We start from the raw sequence: 14564 nt of genomic DNA on the forward strand, positions 1-14564 counted from the left end.
GGGCTTCCTGGAGTTGGTGGTCTTGATACTGCTTTGAAAGGCAGATGGAAGGGTTTTAGCAGCAATAGCTGTTTGGCTGTGACGAGGAAAGTGAGGACAGAAGGGAGCAGCTGCCAAGGAGACCTCGAAGGCCTCTCTGATCCATCTGAGGGGGTCCCTGGAGGGTTCGATGGGCCAGTGGTTTGAGCCTCTGTCCTGAGGATTTAGCCCAGGGCTGTCCCCTATAAGTCCCTTTGCCCCCATGTCCTCTTCAAGCCTTTCAGGAGCAGAACTGGGGCCCACGTGTTTGCAGTAGTTTATTCATATTTTGTCACAAATGGCCGGGGAGGGGGTGCCGGACTCCTCCAGGCAACATAGAAAATAGGTCCAAGAGACAGGACAGGCTGGGGTTGGGGCAAGTGGGAATGGGGAAGGGGGAGATCTGGAGAGAGAGCCTGGGGGAGGGGAGAGGGCAGACTAGGGGTGGGGCTGCCCCCCTGCTGAGCCTGCTCATTCCTGGTGTGGGTACCCCCCCACCTGCAGGGGGAGCCTCAGGGTGGGGGTGGAGGGGGGTGGCCTAGAACTTCCAGGGTCAAGCCCTGCCCGTTGGCAGGGCCCGTTGTCCCTCCCCCCCTGCCCCACCGAAGTGGACAAGGCTGGAGGTTCCACCCCTTCCAAGACTGACTGCCATGCCTACAGGCTGGCAGAGGAGCCCCTGCCCCTATTTAGAGCTCTGCCCAGCCCTAGTCCAAGGGGAGGGGGCTCTGAAGGCGGGAGGTCCCCGCAGCAGCAGTTTGGGGGGGGGGGGGCGTGGAGAGGAGGCTGGGGGCACCAGTGCCCCCTCCCTCCCCGGGGCTGAGGCCTCTGCGGCCGAGGGGCAGGGCTGGGGGTGCACAGGCGTCCGGTCCATTCTGGGCTTGCTCCCTGGCCGGCTTCCCCCTTAGAAACTCACCAACGTATAAACCATACTGTGGGGAGATGAGGCAATGAGCCAAATCCTGAGTAGGCCCAGCTACTGGCCACCCCCCCATCATACCCTGGGTTGCCCTCAGTCCTCAAGGGAAAAAGGCAGAAACTTGGGGCCCAACCACCCCTAGGATTGGAAGCATGGGACCTAGAGCATCCCTTCCCTGACTTCTGACTGCCATGAGCAGGGCCTCCTCACCTGTACAGGTAATAGAAGAAGGAGAGCAGGTAGAAGGCGAGTTTGCACCAGGACTCCTTCTGGCAGTAGTTGAGGATGTCAGCATTCATGATGGAGACCGCATCATACATGACCTCGGAGCCATCCGCAGGACGATGGAAGTACCTGGGGTGAAGGAGGGGCCTGAGCGCCCACCATCAAAGCGTCCACCCCCATCTTGCCCCTGCTTCTCCACCTCACTCCCCCACGCCCCACCAGGACAGTTTCCAGAGGTGGGAGTGGAGGGGGATGTTGAGGTCCTCACCTCCAGAGGTGGTAGAAGAGGAGGGGGATGTTGAGGCCCAGGGTCACCCACTCTGCTGCACACAGAAACATCAGACAGAAGAGGCCGTGGATGGAGTATTCTGGGACCACCAGCTGGGGAGGGAGGATGAGAGGTCAGCTGCCCGGTGCCAGGACAGACCCCAGCTTCAAGGGCACAGAGGGGAGCTGGGATTCGGGAGGTGCCCCCTTCCCCACCGTGACCTTGGGATTAAAGGGGTCTCTAGCCTCCCACTCCCTCCCGGTGGCAGAGCTGATCAAGCAGGTCCCAGAGGGGTAAGGCCCTGGTGCGGGTCACAGGAGAGGAGGGCTGAGCTGGGCTAGAAGCCTCCTGCTACCAGCCCTGACACTGACCTTCCTCAGGAGGCAGCAGATGCGTTCGATGTTTTTTAAACGCTCGCGCTGTAGGGGGAGGAAAAGGCCGCCATGGGGGAGGCGGAGGAGCGGGCAATAGGGGCGCTCCCCCCCCCCCCCGGGGTGCCCCCCCCCCACCGCCACCGCCACCGCCGTCCCTACGTCCCCACGTCCCCACGTCCCCGGCCGACCTGCACGTGGCCGCCAGGGGGCGCCAGAGCAGCTTGCGGCAGGGCAGCAGCCGCGCCGTCCCCATGGCAACCGTCGCCATGGAGGGACCTTCACCCGCGTCTCCACGGCAACGGCCCAGAGCCTGGCAACGGCCGCTCCGCCAGGAGGAACCCGAGCCCTGAGCCCGCGCCAGGTGTTTGCTGGGGGCGGGGACAGACAGGAAGGGGCACAGCCGCCGGTCCCCCCCTCACACCCCCTTCTTCCCGTTCCCCACCCACCCCCCTTCGCCTGCGACAGATGGAAAGACAGACGGACGAACACACCTCAGCACAGCACATGTATCACTTACTGCCCGCGCTGGGTTCCCCTGATCGATGGGGTTCTTGAAGTCGGTCCGCAGCTCGTCAAAGGCTATGATCTGGGAGAGGGGCGTGTGCCCGTCAGGGCAGGGGCAACAGTTTATGAGTCCCCCACCCACCCTTCTGTGGGATAGGAATTCACACATGGGGACTGGACCAGATGGAAGCTTGCTGCACAGGTGGAGAAACTGAGGCTGAGGGAAGGGCAGGGCCTGGCTCAAGGTCACACAACAGTCTGGAACAGAGTCCTAGTGTGCTAATGCCCAAGTCAAGCCATGTTCACGATGCCTCCACCCAAAACATTCCAAGAGATGGTGTCTTAATCTGCCCTGTGCTGACCACTGGGGCCCCAGAAGCCTGGGGCACAGCCCTTGCTTGAGAGGACCTCATATGCTTGGGAGGACTGTGAACTATATTCCAGGGTGATCAGGACTACTGGGGTGCTTGGTCCAGCGTTAGAAGTGATGGGGGGGGGGTGGTCAGGCTGGACTCGGAGTGGGTGTTCGGTGAACAAATGGGGGAAGGGAGTCCAAACATCAGGGACAGCAGGTACAAAGGCAGAAGGTTGAAAGACTAAGGAACATTCAGGAAGCTGCAGATTTCATGGGGCCAGAGTGAAAAGTGGGAAGGAAGATGGGAATGTGAGAGATGGGCTGCAGATGCTGTAAGCTCAGACCAGATGTTTGGACTTTAATTCTAAAAGTAATGGGAGCCATTGAGGGGTATAAAGCAGCAGAGTAGGGCGGTCAGGCTAATGTTTTAGGATAGATGAAGCAGGAGGTACACATTGGCTAACAGTCCCACCAAGACATACATGACGCTTACTCTATGCCAGCAGCTTCATGTTTACTAACTCATTTAATGCTTGCAACAACCTGATGACGTAGGTACTGCCATATCCATTCTGCAGATAAAGAAACTGAGACTGGTTAAGTGACTTGTCCAAGGCTACACATAGCTAGTCAGTGGTAAGAATGGATTCTAACCCAGACTCCAGAGTTAAAATTCTTAACTGCTTAGGCCAGGCCAGAGAACTGTTGGGGGTGGGTGGGGGGAGGACTCACGTTGATAGTGATCTGAGTGAGGAGAATGGCAGTGAGGGTGGAGAGGTGTGGACGGATTCCAGAGCTATTTAGAAGCCAGACTCCAGAGGGCTTGAATGGCAGCGGGGTGGAGGCAGAGGGGCCCAAGTTGCCTTTGGGTGTTCGGGCATCTGGTAGATGGCAGTGTCCTCATTGGGATGGGGAACTCCTGGGAGGAACAGGTGTTTGAGGGGATGATGGGACAGACCTGGGTGGGGGGTGGGTGGGTGCAGCTAGCATGGGAAGAGGTCTGGAAGAAAAGCCTTCTGAGATCCCCTCCTCTCAGCACCAGCCCTAGGACGAGGCACGCACAGGGCCCACACCCCCAAGCATCTCAGACCCCAGACGGCTTGGAGGGAGAGAACATGGGCTTCCTGGAGGGAGCTGGGCCATCTGGAGCAGCACCCCTCTCCCCATGAACTCTGGGCAGCCACCTGCCCGCCAGACACAGCAACAGGGTCCAGCAGGGAGCGGAAGGGTGCCGTCTGTCTGCCCCAGAGCTGGCACCACCAGCAGGCAGCGGGTGTCATGCCTCCCACCCCCCAGGCTGCCTGGCGCTGACTCAGCCCCCTGGAACAAACAATCCCCCACGATGACAGCTGACACACGTCAGTCACCATCAGGGATGCCTAGCAACCAGTGGGGACTGGATCAGGGTCTGGGGTGGGATCTGGGGTCCTGCCCTGGAAGTTTCTAGTTCTTACCAATTTGGATTCAGGACCACACCTCCTATGCCCATCCCCCAACTCCCTTAGTAGGACATGTTCCGGGCACTATGATGTAAATACGACAAACCCATTTTGCCCACAAGGAAACAAACAGACCTAGCATGGGTGACTTGCTAAGACCACCCAATTAAATAGTTAAGTGAACACAGTGCTTGACACATAATAGGTGCTCAATAAATATTTGTTGAGCTCTTTCCCCCAGCCTAGGAGCCCCACAAGGGCAAAGCCTGAGTCTTATTCATCCTTGACTCCCCCACAGCTACCTAGAGCCTGGTTGTCTCAGTGCTTCCTATTGACACAGGTGTGTTGAATGGAGGGCTGCTCCGAGTGGTCCCTAAGGATAGGGACCACCAGAGGGTCTGCGGGAGGCCTCTGGGTGGGCAGGGGTGTGGAAAGGGGCTTCTTGAATTCCAGGAAACTTTCTCCCAGGAGCTGTTTGGCTCTGTGTTCCCAGCCTGCGACCCTCAATTTCTTCCAATCTACAGGACCCCAGCCCTCCTGTCCCCAGACCACACATAGGATTGTCCACTGCCCTGGGATGAGATAGGAGAGATCGAGATGGAAAGGGGGGGGGGGGTGCAGTATGGAGGCAGAGAAAGAGGAAGATAAGAAAAAGCAACTAAGAGACCCACAGAATGAGAGAGAGAGAGAGAGGCACAAAGCCAGGCTTAAGGCTGGAGATGGGGGGTGGTGCATGTTGCAAAGTGCCTGTAGGGCCTCACTCCTCACACAGGAAGGGTGCAGAGTCCACGGAATCCTGATGTCAAGGAGACAGGCAGCTGCAGGGCAAGGGGGATTGTGAAGGGAGAGCTTGGTCAAGGGCCAGGGAGGATCCGGGGCCAGGCAGCAGGTCCCAGGAAAAGAGAGAGGAAGTGGGGAGACCAGGAAGGAAGCAGGTGAGGTATGAGGAGGAAGCGATAGGAAGGAAAGAAGGGGATACGGGGGGAGAGACTGGAGAGGGTGAGGGAATCCCCCTAGAGAGGATGGAGATCGGGAAGACATGTCTTGGTCATGGGAGCAGAGGATGCCGAGATGGACGGGCCAGCGCTGACCGAGACGGGCAGTCCTCATTGAGGGGATCGGGGTGGGGGCCACAACCTCCGAGGGCTGGAGGAGGGAGGGTGGCCAAGGGCCCCAAACAATGAGCTGGAGACTGAGCGATAGTTCTTGGTGAGAGGAAGGGAGCCAGGCAGAGAGGGCTGCTGAGGAGAGGGCCCCAGACAGAATGAGGGAGAGGGACTCTCTCTAAGGGGAGGTGATTAGGATAAAGGATGAGAAATGGACATTCTGAAAGATCAGGTGTGAAGCCACACCAGAGTGAGAGACAGACCAAAGGGGGCACACTAGACAAAGGGGAAAGTGGGCAGGAAGAGGAGGGGAAAAGGAGAAGTGGGGAGGAAACCTGCTGAGAGGAAGCCGGTAAAGGAGGGGGCAGGGAAGCCCGAGGGGAGCTGGTGGTGGGGACTAGATCTCTGGGGCCGCTTAGAGCCAATCGCAGCTGGGTCAGGGAGGTGAGTGAGAGGGAAAGGGTTAACAGGCTCTGCGATCCGTGGGTCCTGTAAACAGATGCAGTTGCCATGGCAACCGGCTCCATCACTCCTGGCTGGAAAAACCCACAAAGGGGGGGCAAGCAGACAGACAAACTGCCCGACAGACAAACGGGGGCGACTGGATTCGGGGGTAGGAGAGAAGGGAGCAAGAATCCCAGAATTCTGCCCCACTCCCCAAGACGGCATGGGGCAGGGGAAGTGGGTCAGAGACCAACTGACATACCCACAGACAGGCGGGGGCGGCGGAGGAAGGGGGCTCCGGGAAGGAAGCCGACGATGGGAGGGGGTGTTCATGGGGGCGACCAGAAGCCGACCAAAGGGGGATAGAGGAGACGAGGCTCCAAGTTTCCCCAGGCCCTGAGCCCATCCTCCCGGACCCTCCCGCTCTGTGCGCCCCCGGTCCCCCACCCCGCCCCCAGCCCCAGCCCGGCCTTACGTGCCAGATGACAAAGAAGATGAGGGAGGCGCACAGCACCAGGGTGAGCATGTAGCAGAACGCGGCGAAGGTGAACGCCATGGCCCCCGCGCCGGGCGGCGGCCCGGGGGGCGCCAGCGCGGGGCCCGGGCGCAAGGGGACGCCCCCCGGTCCGCGTTTAGGGCCGGCCGGGCATGGCCCGCAGGCCTCGGGGGACGCGGGCGGCGCGGCCGGGACCGGGGCCGCGGGGCCGTGGGGCGCGCGGGGCGCGGGCCGGTGGGCTCTGGGGGCGCGTCCGCTGCCGGCTGCCCGGGCCCCGATCGCTCATCCTGCGATCCCTCGCCCGCGGCTCCCTCGCTCTCCAGCCCGCGAAGCCGGCGGGGCGGAGCCGGGGGCGGGGCCGCCGTGCTAGCGGCCTCGGGCGGGGCTGGGTCTCCGCGCGCCCCTCCGCTTGCAAAGCCCGGCCCGGGAGCCACCTCCCCGCCCCAACCTCAGGGACACGTAGGCACGGACGCACATCTCTGGCAAGTGCCCGCCCCCGCCCCCCGCGTCACACAACGAGCTCGGTCCACTCGGACGAGCACACACACACACACACCCCTACCCTCACATACGTGTTTTGTACTTTGGCCGCGAGGCCAGGCTAAGAGGTCTTAAGTGGGAGGAACTTGGCACTGGGGGGGGGGGGTGGGGGGTGGGGGGGGAACACCTGGCTTGAATCCAGGGCAAAGCTGGGAGACGGGCTGAAGGGGATGCGGGCCAGGCATGATGGGGCACATCTGCGGCCCAACCTCACAGCATGGATGGATGTGCGCCTGTGTGGGTGTTGGCGGCGGCTCACCAGGTACTCGCCGATGTCCGCCTGCCTCCCTTGCAGCCGGAACCGTGCTGGGCCCGTAGGGACACACCACAGAAGCAAAAGCAGGCAGCCCTCCTGGCTTTAGGAAGTGGGTCAAGGGCTTTCAATAGCAACCCCAGGACACACAGCCCAAGCCAGGACCCCTGTACTGCCAGCCAAGCCCAGGGCCCCAGCTCCATTTCCCCACCCCAAGACAGCTCCCGCCACAGACCACACTCAACCACCACAACTTCCTTGCAAAAACCCTCGGCTCACCGGAGGGCCAGTGGAAATTTATTTATTTTTTGTCCTTTCTGTCTTTCCCCAAGTGGCTTTTCCTTGCAAAATGCCTGACATGACACCAGAGGGGAACCTGGGAGTGGGGGGCACCCCAGGGACTTAAATACAAGCTGGAGGGCAGGGCACAGATGGGACAGGCGAGAGACAGCACAAGGGACATGGCTTCTCAGGTAGAGACCAAAGGTTTGTTTTTCTGCAGGAAGAAGCTGTGCCAGAGGGCAGGGGGCTAGGATCCCGGTGGGGGGGGGGGGCGGGAATGGGGAGACCCTCAACCCTGGGTTTGCACCCACATTCCCCAGAGGAGAAGCAGCACCAGGGTATGAGGACCTGCCCTCATAGGTTTCCAAGAACAGAAGGGGGAGAATAAGCCAGATGTGCTGCCTCAGGGACAGGGAGGTGCTGGCAGAGTGAGGGTTAAGGCTGGCGCGCCCGGCCTCTGGCACGGTGGGCCTTCCGCCTCTGCCTGCCTTGGGGACAAAGGGGCACGGTGGGCAGGCAGCACATGGGCCTGGCTCTGGCAGGGCAGGGGGTGGCAGGAGCAGGCTCCCTCTGGGCTCAAGACACAGGCCCAGCATGGCTGCCCGCCCACCTGCTCTAGATGTGCTCAGACCCCACCGCAGCTGGACGGCTCGAGCTGTGAAGTGTGGAAGGGGAGGGGAGGGGAGGCAGGGAGGAAAGGGTGGGCTGCTGGGCCCCTGTGGCCCCCATGCCCTTCCTGAGGTCCAGCCCAGGGCCCTGGATCCTGGGTCCTGGATCCCCTGGTCCCATTCCTGGCCCTGGGTGCTGACTGCTGACAGGGACTGCAGCGGCCAGGGAGGCTCTCAGCTCTTGGGGAAGGGGGGGGTGGGGTGGGGTGGTGTGGGAAGGAAAAAGGGTAAGGAAAGAAACCCACTGCAGCATACATGGGGGGCAAGGGAGGGGAACAGAGGAGCCCTCATCCCAAAGAAAGGTGTGTGGTGGGGTACCTTTTAAAGTTACCTAGAGGCAGCAGCAGAGCAAGCCCACATCCCCACCCCAGCCAAAGGTCCTGGGTGTCCTCCCTTGGGGGCCTTGACAAAACCGGGGCTCAGGGCAGCAGGCAGATGGGCCAGAGGGAGATGGGGAGCCCAGGACACCCCAAAGCCACAGACTCAAATGCCCCAGGACAGGGAGGCACCTCCTGTCCCCTCCAGGGGCATCATCTGGAGAAGGTGCCCCCTCCTGTCCCACCCCATGTGCCCCTCCTAGCAACAGCCACCACCAGCCGGCTTCACGGGGGTGCTGTCAATCTTGAGGTTGGGCCGCTCACCCCCTGAGGCTGCCCCAGGCCCCATCCGCTTTTTGATCTCAGCAGCCATGGTCATGAATGCCTGCTCGACATTGGTAGCGTTCTTGGCACTCGTCTCCAGGAAGGGGATGCCCAGAGAGTCTGCAAACTCCTGACAAGGGGAGAAAAGAGAAGAGGAGGGGAAGGAGGGGTGAGAGGCAGCAGACACCAGCCCATCCTGGGCGGCCTGACCCAGGCCCCGCTCACCTTGGCTGTGGTGTTATCCACCACTTTCTTGGTGGTGAGGTCGCTCTTGTTGCCCACCAGGAGCTTATTGACGTTCTCACTGGCATAGCGGTCGATTTCCTGTAGCCACTGCTTCACATTGGCGTAGGATTCCTAGAGGAGCCAGAATCAGAAGTTATTTTGCTCTCAACTCCCATCCCTACCCAAGGCCAGGAGAACCAGGGCTGTTAAAGGGGGCTTCCCTGGGCTCCTGAGAGAGGCAGGAGCCCTGAGAGCTCAGGGAACCAGACAGAAGAAGCTTTCTCCTCCAGGTTTAGGTGTCCTCTCTGATGCCCTCCGTCTGAGACCCCCAAAGCCAAGCCTGGCACCAGCTATCTGCTAACAGCCCCAGTACATAAAACAGCCCAGGCCTAAGGGCCAGCCAGCTCTGCTTCATGCTGTTGGTCTCTCCCTGAGACGCAGAAAAGGTTGAAAACCCGCAGGGAGCAAATAACGAAAGAGAGACCAGAGAGGAGACGGAAATGGAGTGGAACAGGTTAGCAAAGTTCCCATGGTGGCCTTAAAATCCCTGTAAGGTCTGAAGTCTTACAGCCCAATGGCAGGTGGAGGGTCCTCGCAGAGGAGACCCTGGCCTATTGAGAGAGACACATACCCGGGAACAAGGCCAGACATGCATTCTGCTTCTGGCACCAACAGCCTCCTCACTCAGACCAGCCTTCCCAACAGCTGGCCACTCCCTTCCCCCTACCCCTGGCTCACAGACAAAGACAGATCTTTCAGGAACACGCGTGAGCCAGAGCCACTTTCCCCTCTTAGGAATCAGAACGTGGGGGGCTATCCCACTGGACTCGAACTTACACCTCCTGCGTGTCCTAGGCTGGGGCCCTGTGGACAAGGATGGGACACATACCTAGGTCCTACCCTAAGGCACTCAGGAGACAGTGGAGAACTAGAGCAGGACACACACGATGGCAAGACAGGGAGAGGAGCGCTGTAGGGATGGAAGGCAGGAGCCGCTGCCGCCCTAGGACTGCTTCTGCCCAGAGAGACTGCAGCTGACCTACGTCCGAAGGTACAAACTGGCCTTGTGTGGAAGCAAGTGGAGGAATGGGAAAGGTGCGAGGGGAGGAGATGACACACACCAGGTCAAGGAATGGGGTAGGGGGGTGAGGGGGCGCAGTGCCTTTGGAGAGCAGGGGGAAGCTGAAGGTTGCTGGCTACAGGCCTCGGGCACAGAAGGAAGGGGAAAGGAGGCAGGCCAGAAGATGGAAGGTCTTAGCTTGGCTGAATCTAGACAACCAGGAGCCCACGAGAGTTTTCTCAGGAAGGGAGCAGCAGAAGCACACCTGTGTTCTGGGAAGACAGTCCAGGTAGGAGTGTAGAGGCCAGTTCAGCCTGGTGAGAAGATGGAGACCAACTGGGAGGTGGCTGGAATATTCTAGGGAAGAAATGTGCGCCCTGAGCCAAGGAGTGAGGCAAGGAAGAGTGCAGGATTCAGAGTCAAGACCATCCTGGGTTAAGTCCCCAGCTCTGCCAAATATTTACTGTGAGACCCTAGATTTGTCACCTGACCTCTCTGAGCTTCAACTTCCTCACTTCTATAAAACAGTATCTCCCGATGGGGCTGTTGTGAACATGAGATAATGAATGCAGGCCTGTCTCATGACAAGTGCTTAATTAGCAGGAGCTGCTATTATCCTCATCACTGCTATTATTACAAGGGAATGGACCTGAGAAAGAAGACAGAGAAGAGAACTGGGGGAAGGAAGAGTTTTCTGGTCAGACCAACAGGAACTCTGTTACAAAGATGGGGTTGTGGGAGATAGCACGGAGAGAGACAGTGAGGGCCGTGCTGGATACACTGAGTTCTGAAGATGATCCGGAGCTGAGAGGTTGGCTAGGGGAAGGGAAGGGTTGGCTTGGAAGCCAAGAACCCTGGTTCAAACACTGGCTTTGCCCTTTCTGGCTATGAGACCATGGGCAAGTTACCTAACACCTCCCTAAACGTATCTCAGCCAGAAAACAGGGACCCCAGCACTCAGTTCACTGGACAAAGTGCCAGCAAGGCAGAACACAGAAGAAAAGACCCACAGTGATAGCCGTTTGCACAGGACTCACAGAACATAAGACAGGAACCAAACCACAAAGCGGCCAGACCCATGCAGGGAGAGTCAAGAAACACAAGATGACGATGGGGGCAGGAGGTGGTAGTACAGAGCAAACCTGTAAAAATTCACTCAAAAGAGAATCTAATGCAGCAAAAGGTAGGCGAGCTGGAGATAGTAAACTTTCCAAGGAGAGGGAAGAGAATGAAGGTAAAAGCCATGAAAGGTCAATCAGGGCAAGAACTGAAATGAGGTCATGGGACTTGGCAGCTAGAGGTCCTTGGCGACCTCTGTCTGAGTAGAGCACAGTTCACCCACAGCCTGTTGTCCAAAAGACATCATGAGTTCCCAGTGAGCCCAAGGGCCCAGCTGCCCTTCAGAGCGGGAACCCCTCCAGGCCCAGGGCTGATATAAGTATCTCCATGTGCCCAGGACCAGGCCCCCCACTAAGCAACAAGGTTTAGTTGAAAGAACAAAGGGGGCAGAATCAGGTTTTCTGTCTGTCACTCAATGAACTGCGTGGCCCCAGGCAAGTCTCCTCACCATGCTGACCCGTTTCCTCATCTGTAAAGTGGGAACCTAATGCAGACTCCTTTAGAGTGTCATGAGACTGTGGCAGGTTCTCTAAAAACTATAAGGTATGGTGGGACTGTTTCAGGTTCTAATGCCACCACTGCTGCCAGTGACACATGACTAATGCTGCCACAGCAGATACTGGGCTTCTACCTTGGCTCACAACGTGCCCCGAGTGCAGGGCTCCCCCACCTCCTTGTCTAAAGCCCTCCAATCGCTTCTCCACAGGATCTTCACACAGGAAGCCATGGGCCCAGCAAGGCAGCTGATCGGCTGACCAAACCCCTACAAAACACAGGTGCCCCGACTCTAGAATAAGGTGGCAAGTTTGGCCAAGAGTTGTGAGGCCTGGTTCTGCAACACCCTGCAGCAGGGCCTCAGGAGGATGCACTTCTGCGGCTGCTTCCCTCCTTGTGAAATGAGTCCGAGTATAGTCTCCTTTCCAGGCAGCATCCGGAAGAGAGGATGGGAAGAGTAAAAAGAAACAAGAACCAAAGACCGGGGGCACCTGACTGGTTCAGTCAGAACATGCGACTGTTGATCTCGGGGTTGTGAATTTGACCCCCAAATTGGGTGTGGAGATTACTTAAAAAAATAAGACCTTTGGGGAAAAAAAAGAAAAAAAAAAAAAGGGAACAAAGATCCAAAACAGAGGAGGCAAAGCCGGGAATGTGGCCCCAGGAGTACCTACCTGGTCGGTGACATCGTACACCACAATGATGCCATGAGCCCCCCGGTAGTAGCTGGAAGTGATGGTCCGGAACCGCTCCTGACCAGCTGTGTCCCACTGAAAGAAAGTAGGAGAGAAGGGAAGGACAGGTCAGCTCTGGGCCACGTGCCGAGAACCCCGTCCCAAGGCGGCTGCCCCTGCACCAGGGACTGGGCAGAGCAACACTCACGATCTGAAGTTTGATGGTTTTGCCATCCAGCTCAATGGTTCGGATCTTGAAGTCCACCCCGATAGTGCTGATGTAGCTCTCTGTGTATGTGTCATCCTGGAAAAGCGGGGACCAGTGAAATGGCCTGGGTGAACAGGGCCAGGGCCCATCTGGAAAACCTCCCTCCAGGTCTCTGCCCCCAGCTGAGCTTGTAACTGCCAAGCCCCCACTCTCAGCACCCCAACCTGCCAGCCCTGTGTCTTTCATCCTTGGGGTCTAAGGTCTTGCAACTACTGGGCTCTGGGCTGTCCCCTCTCCCTCCTGCCACCAGCCAGGACCCCAGATGGACGGTATGGGAGGCTTCTTACTCACAGCAAACCGCAGAAGCAGGCATGACTTGCCCACGCCCGAATCACCAATCAGAAGCAGCTTAAACAGGTAGTCACTGGCAAGAAAGGATGGGAAGACGTGAAGGAAGGCAAAGAGCCCACCCGCCCCGCCATCCTGCAGTCACAACTACGACACTCTCCCACGCCGTGAGGCTTGCCTTGGTTTAGAGTATTAAGGTGCTCACAAGATCCTCCCGCAAGTCCTGGGCAGGGGAGGGCGGACCACCGCCCATATTACAGCTGGCCCAAAGGACTGTCTAAATTCCCACCCTACAGGGAAGGAAACTGAGGCACGGAGAGAAACATGACTTGCCAAGGATCACAGTCATTAAGGGGAAAAAGCTGGACATCCTTTCCTGACTCCTGGCAGGCTCCATGGTCTCGCGGCCAGTAGGGACCATCTAGGGAATCCCCCACACTTCCCTGGGGCCCACGTGGCTTGGCAGGGGAGGCCCCAGAAGTGGAAGCTAGGGCCCAGCCTAGAACTTAAGTGAACCTCTATGTAAGGAGCCTGGTAAGAAGAGGTGGTCAACAAGTAGCAACGAGAGCAGTTAAACGGCACTGAGTTCCTAAGTGTGCCTGGCCCTGGGCGGAACACTTGAGACACATCATCTCGTTTAAGCCTCACAACAGCCCTGTGAAGCGGACGGTGTGATTCCCAACTAATGAGGAAACCAGAGGTCAGAAGAGGGAAGTGTGACTTGCCCTAAGTTACACAGCTGTTAACTTTAAGACTGGAAACCAGGTTCAGACTCCAAAGTCTCTGTGAGAGCCTGCTGGTTCCCTTCTGTGTCCCTGATAAGCCAGCTCAGAGCTTCACCCTTCCCCAAGGAAATCTGAGGCCTGGATCTGGAGGAGAAAAAGCAAGTGGCGGAAGAGGAAGAAGGTAACTGACACTTGGGGAAATCTGTCAATGAGAAGTCCGGGACAGAGATGTGGGCCACCTACCCGCAGGGGGAGTGACCAAGAAGTGAGGAGAGTCTGAGGTACAGAGAATCCCACTGGAAGGGAGAAACAAATGCCACATTCATCTAAACTTCACCGGCAGCGTGACGGGGAAGGGAAGGGGTGTGACGATGGCGCTGGGGGCCTGCGCAAAGGTGAGGAGAGGGCGGGAAGGGACTGGCCTCCAGGAGCGGCAGGACGGCTAGACCCAGGCAAGGGGCAAAGCGGCGGTCCCGGAGGGGAGGACCCACGGGAGAGCGACCCAGCGCGGTGCCTCGAGGCTTCCCGCGCCTGACCAGCCCCTGAAACAGGATTCCGGGAGAACGGGAAGAACAGAAAGGCTGACTGTCTGACCTAAAGGGCGCCCGAGTCTGGACCCGCTCCAAAACGCCGGGACAGTCGTCAGCACCCAGACCGCCACTCTCTCAAGCAGCAGGTGGGGAAACTGAGGCCGGGAGAGACCGAGGCTGCAGGGTCACCTGACCGATAAGGCCTGGTAGGGGCCGGTGCTTCGGACTCCAAGTAGTGCTCCTCGGGGTCGCAGCGCCAGGGCGCCGGGTGCAAGAACTCGGGGTGCCGAGCCGGGGTCCGGGGGCCCCCGGGGGGAGGGGCAGGACCCGGATGTGGGGGGGGGGGGTCAGCGGAAGAGGGACCCGGATGTGGGGGCGCCGCGCAGTCCTGACCCAGGCCGGACAACCCCGGTAAGCGTACAGCCCCGTACTCGGGATCGAGGCTGCGCCGGACGGCGCGGGCGGGGCTCACTCACTATTCGGGGTTCATGGCGGCGGCGGTGGCCCGCTCGGTCGCTCCCAGTCAGCTCTGCTCCGCCTCCCGTTCCAAGATGGTGGCCGCTCCGCCCCACAGGCCCCGCCCGCGACGCGCAGGCGCAAACATTCCCGACTTGGGTCTTGCTGCGTTGCTTCTCGGAACTTGTAGTCTCC

The 14564-nt window shown here is 59.1% G+C and overlaps 2 protein-coding genes across 3 annotated transcripts; both read right to left on the bottom strand.

The window, feature by feature from the left end:
* Positions 1–289: 289 nt before the first annotated feature.
* CNIH2 (cornichon family AMPA receptor auxiliary protein 2) lies at positions 290–6563 on the bottom strand. Of its 2 annotated transcripts, XM_047877597.1 has the most exons (6): positions 6125–6563; positions 2319–2387; positions 1799–1846; positions 1428–1540; positions 1145–1288; positions 290–947 (listed from the first exon to the last, which is right to left on the bottom strand). In XM_047877597.1, exons 1-6 carry the CDS (start codon positions 6203–6205, stop codon positions 920–922), a joined length of 483 nt encoding a protein of 160 aa, XP_047733553.1. In that variant the 5' UTR covers positions 6206–6563; the 3' UTR covers positions 290–919. The 2 variants fall into 2 exon arrangements, with proteins under 2 accessions (XP_047733553.1, XP_047733552.1); XM_047877596.1 differs by lacking the exon at positions 6125–6563 and having other exon boundaries at positions 2319–3329.
* Positions 6564–7192: 629 nt separating this feature from the next.
* Positions 7193–14528, bottom strand: RAB1B (RAB1B, member RAS oncogene family). The gene is made up of 6 exons (XM_047877595.1): positions 14390–14528; positions 12662–12734; positions 12311–12406; positions 12103–12198; positions 8755–8886; positions 7193–8659 (listed from the first exon to the last, which is right to left on the bottom strand). Exons 1-6 carry the CDS (start codon positions 14401–14403, stop codon positions 8465–8467), a joined length of 606 nt encoding a protein of 201 aa, XP_047733551.1. The 5' UTR covers positions 14404–14528; the 3' UTR covers positions 7193–8464.
* Between the last annotated feature and the right edge of the window lie 36 nt (positions 14529–14564).

This window comes from Prionailurus viverrinus, chromosome D1 (genome assembly GCF_022837055.1).
Source record: "Prionailurus viverrinus isolate Anna chromosome D1, UM_Priviv_1.0, whole genome shotgun sequence".
NCBI lineage: Eukaryota > Metazoa > Chordata > Mammalia > Carnivora > Felidae > Prionailurus > Prionailurus viverrinus.

Excerpts from the sequence above, each read along its gene's own strand:
- RAB1B (XM_047877595.1), bottom strand. Across the intron at positions 12,407-12,661 it reads GCCTGCTTCTGCGGTTTGCT|GATGACACATACACAGAGAG; the intron begins GTGAGTAAGAAG and ends CCGCTTTTCCAG. Across the intron at positions 8,887-12,102 it reads TGTACGATGTCACCGACCAG|GAATCCTACGCCAATGTGAA; the intron begins GTAGGTACTCCT and ends TGGCTCCTCTAG.
- CNIH2 (XM_047877596.1), bottom strand. The coding sequence starts at position 2,474 with ATGTGTGAATTCCTATCCCACAGAAGGGTGGGTGGGGGACTCATAAAC. Across the intron at positions 1,289-1,427 it reads CTCTTCTACCACCTCTGGAG|GTACTTCCATCGTCCTGCGG; the intron begins GTGAGGACCTCA and ends CCTTCACCCCAG. Across the intron at positions 948-1,144 it reads TTCTTCTATTACCTGTACAG|TATGGTTTATACGTTGGTGA; the intron begins GTGAGGAGGCCC and ends ATCTCCCCACAG.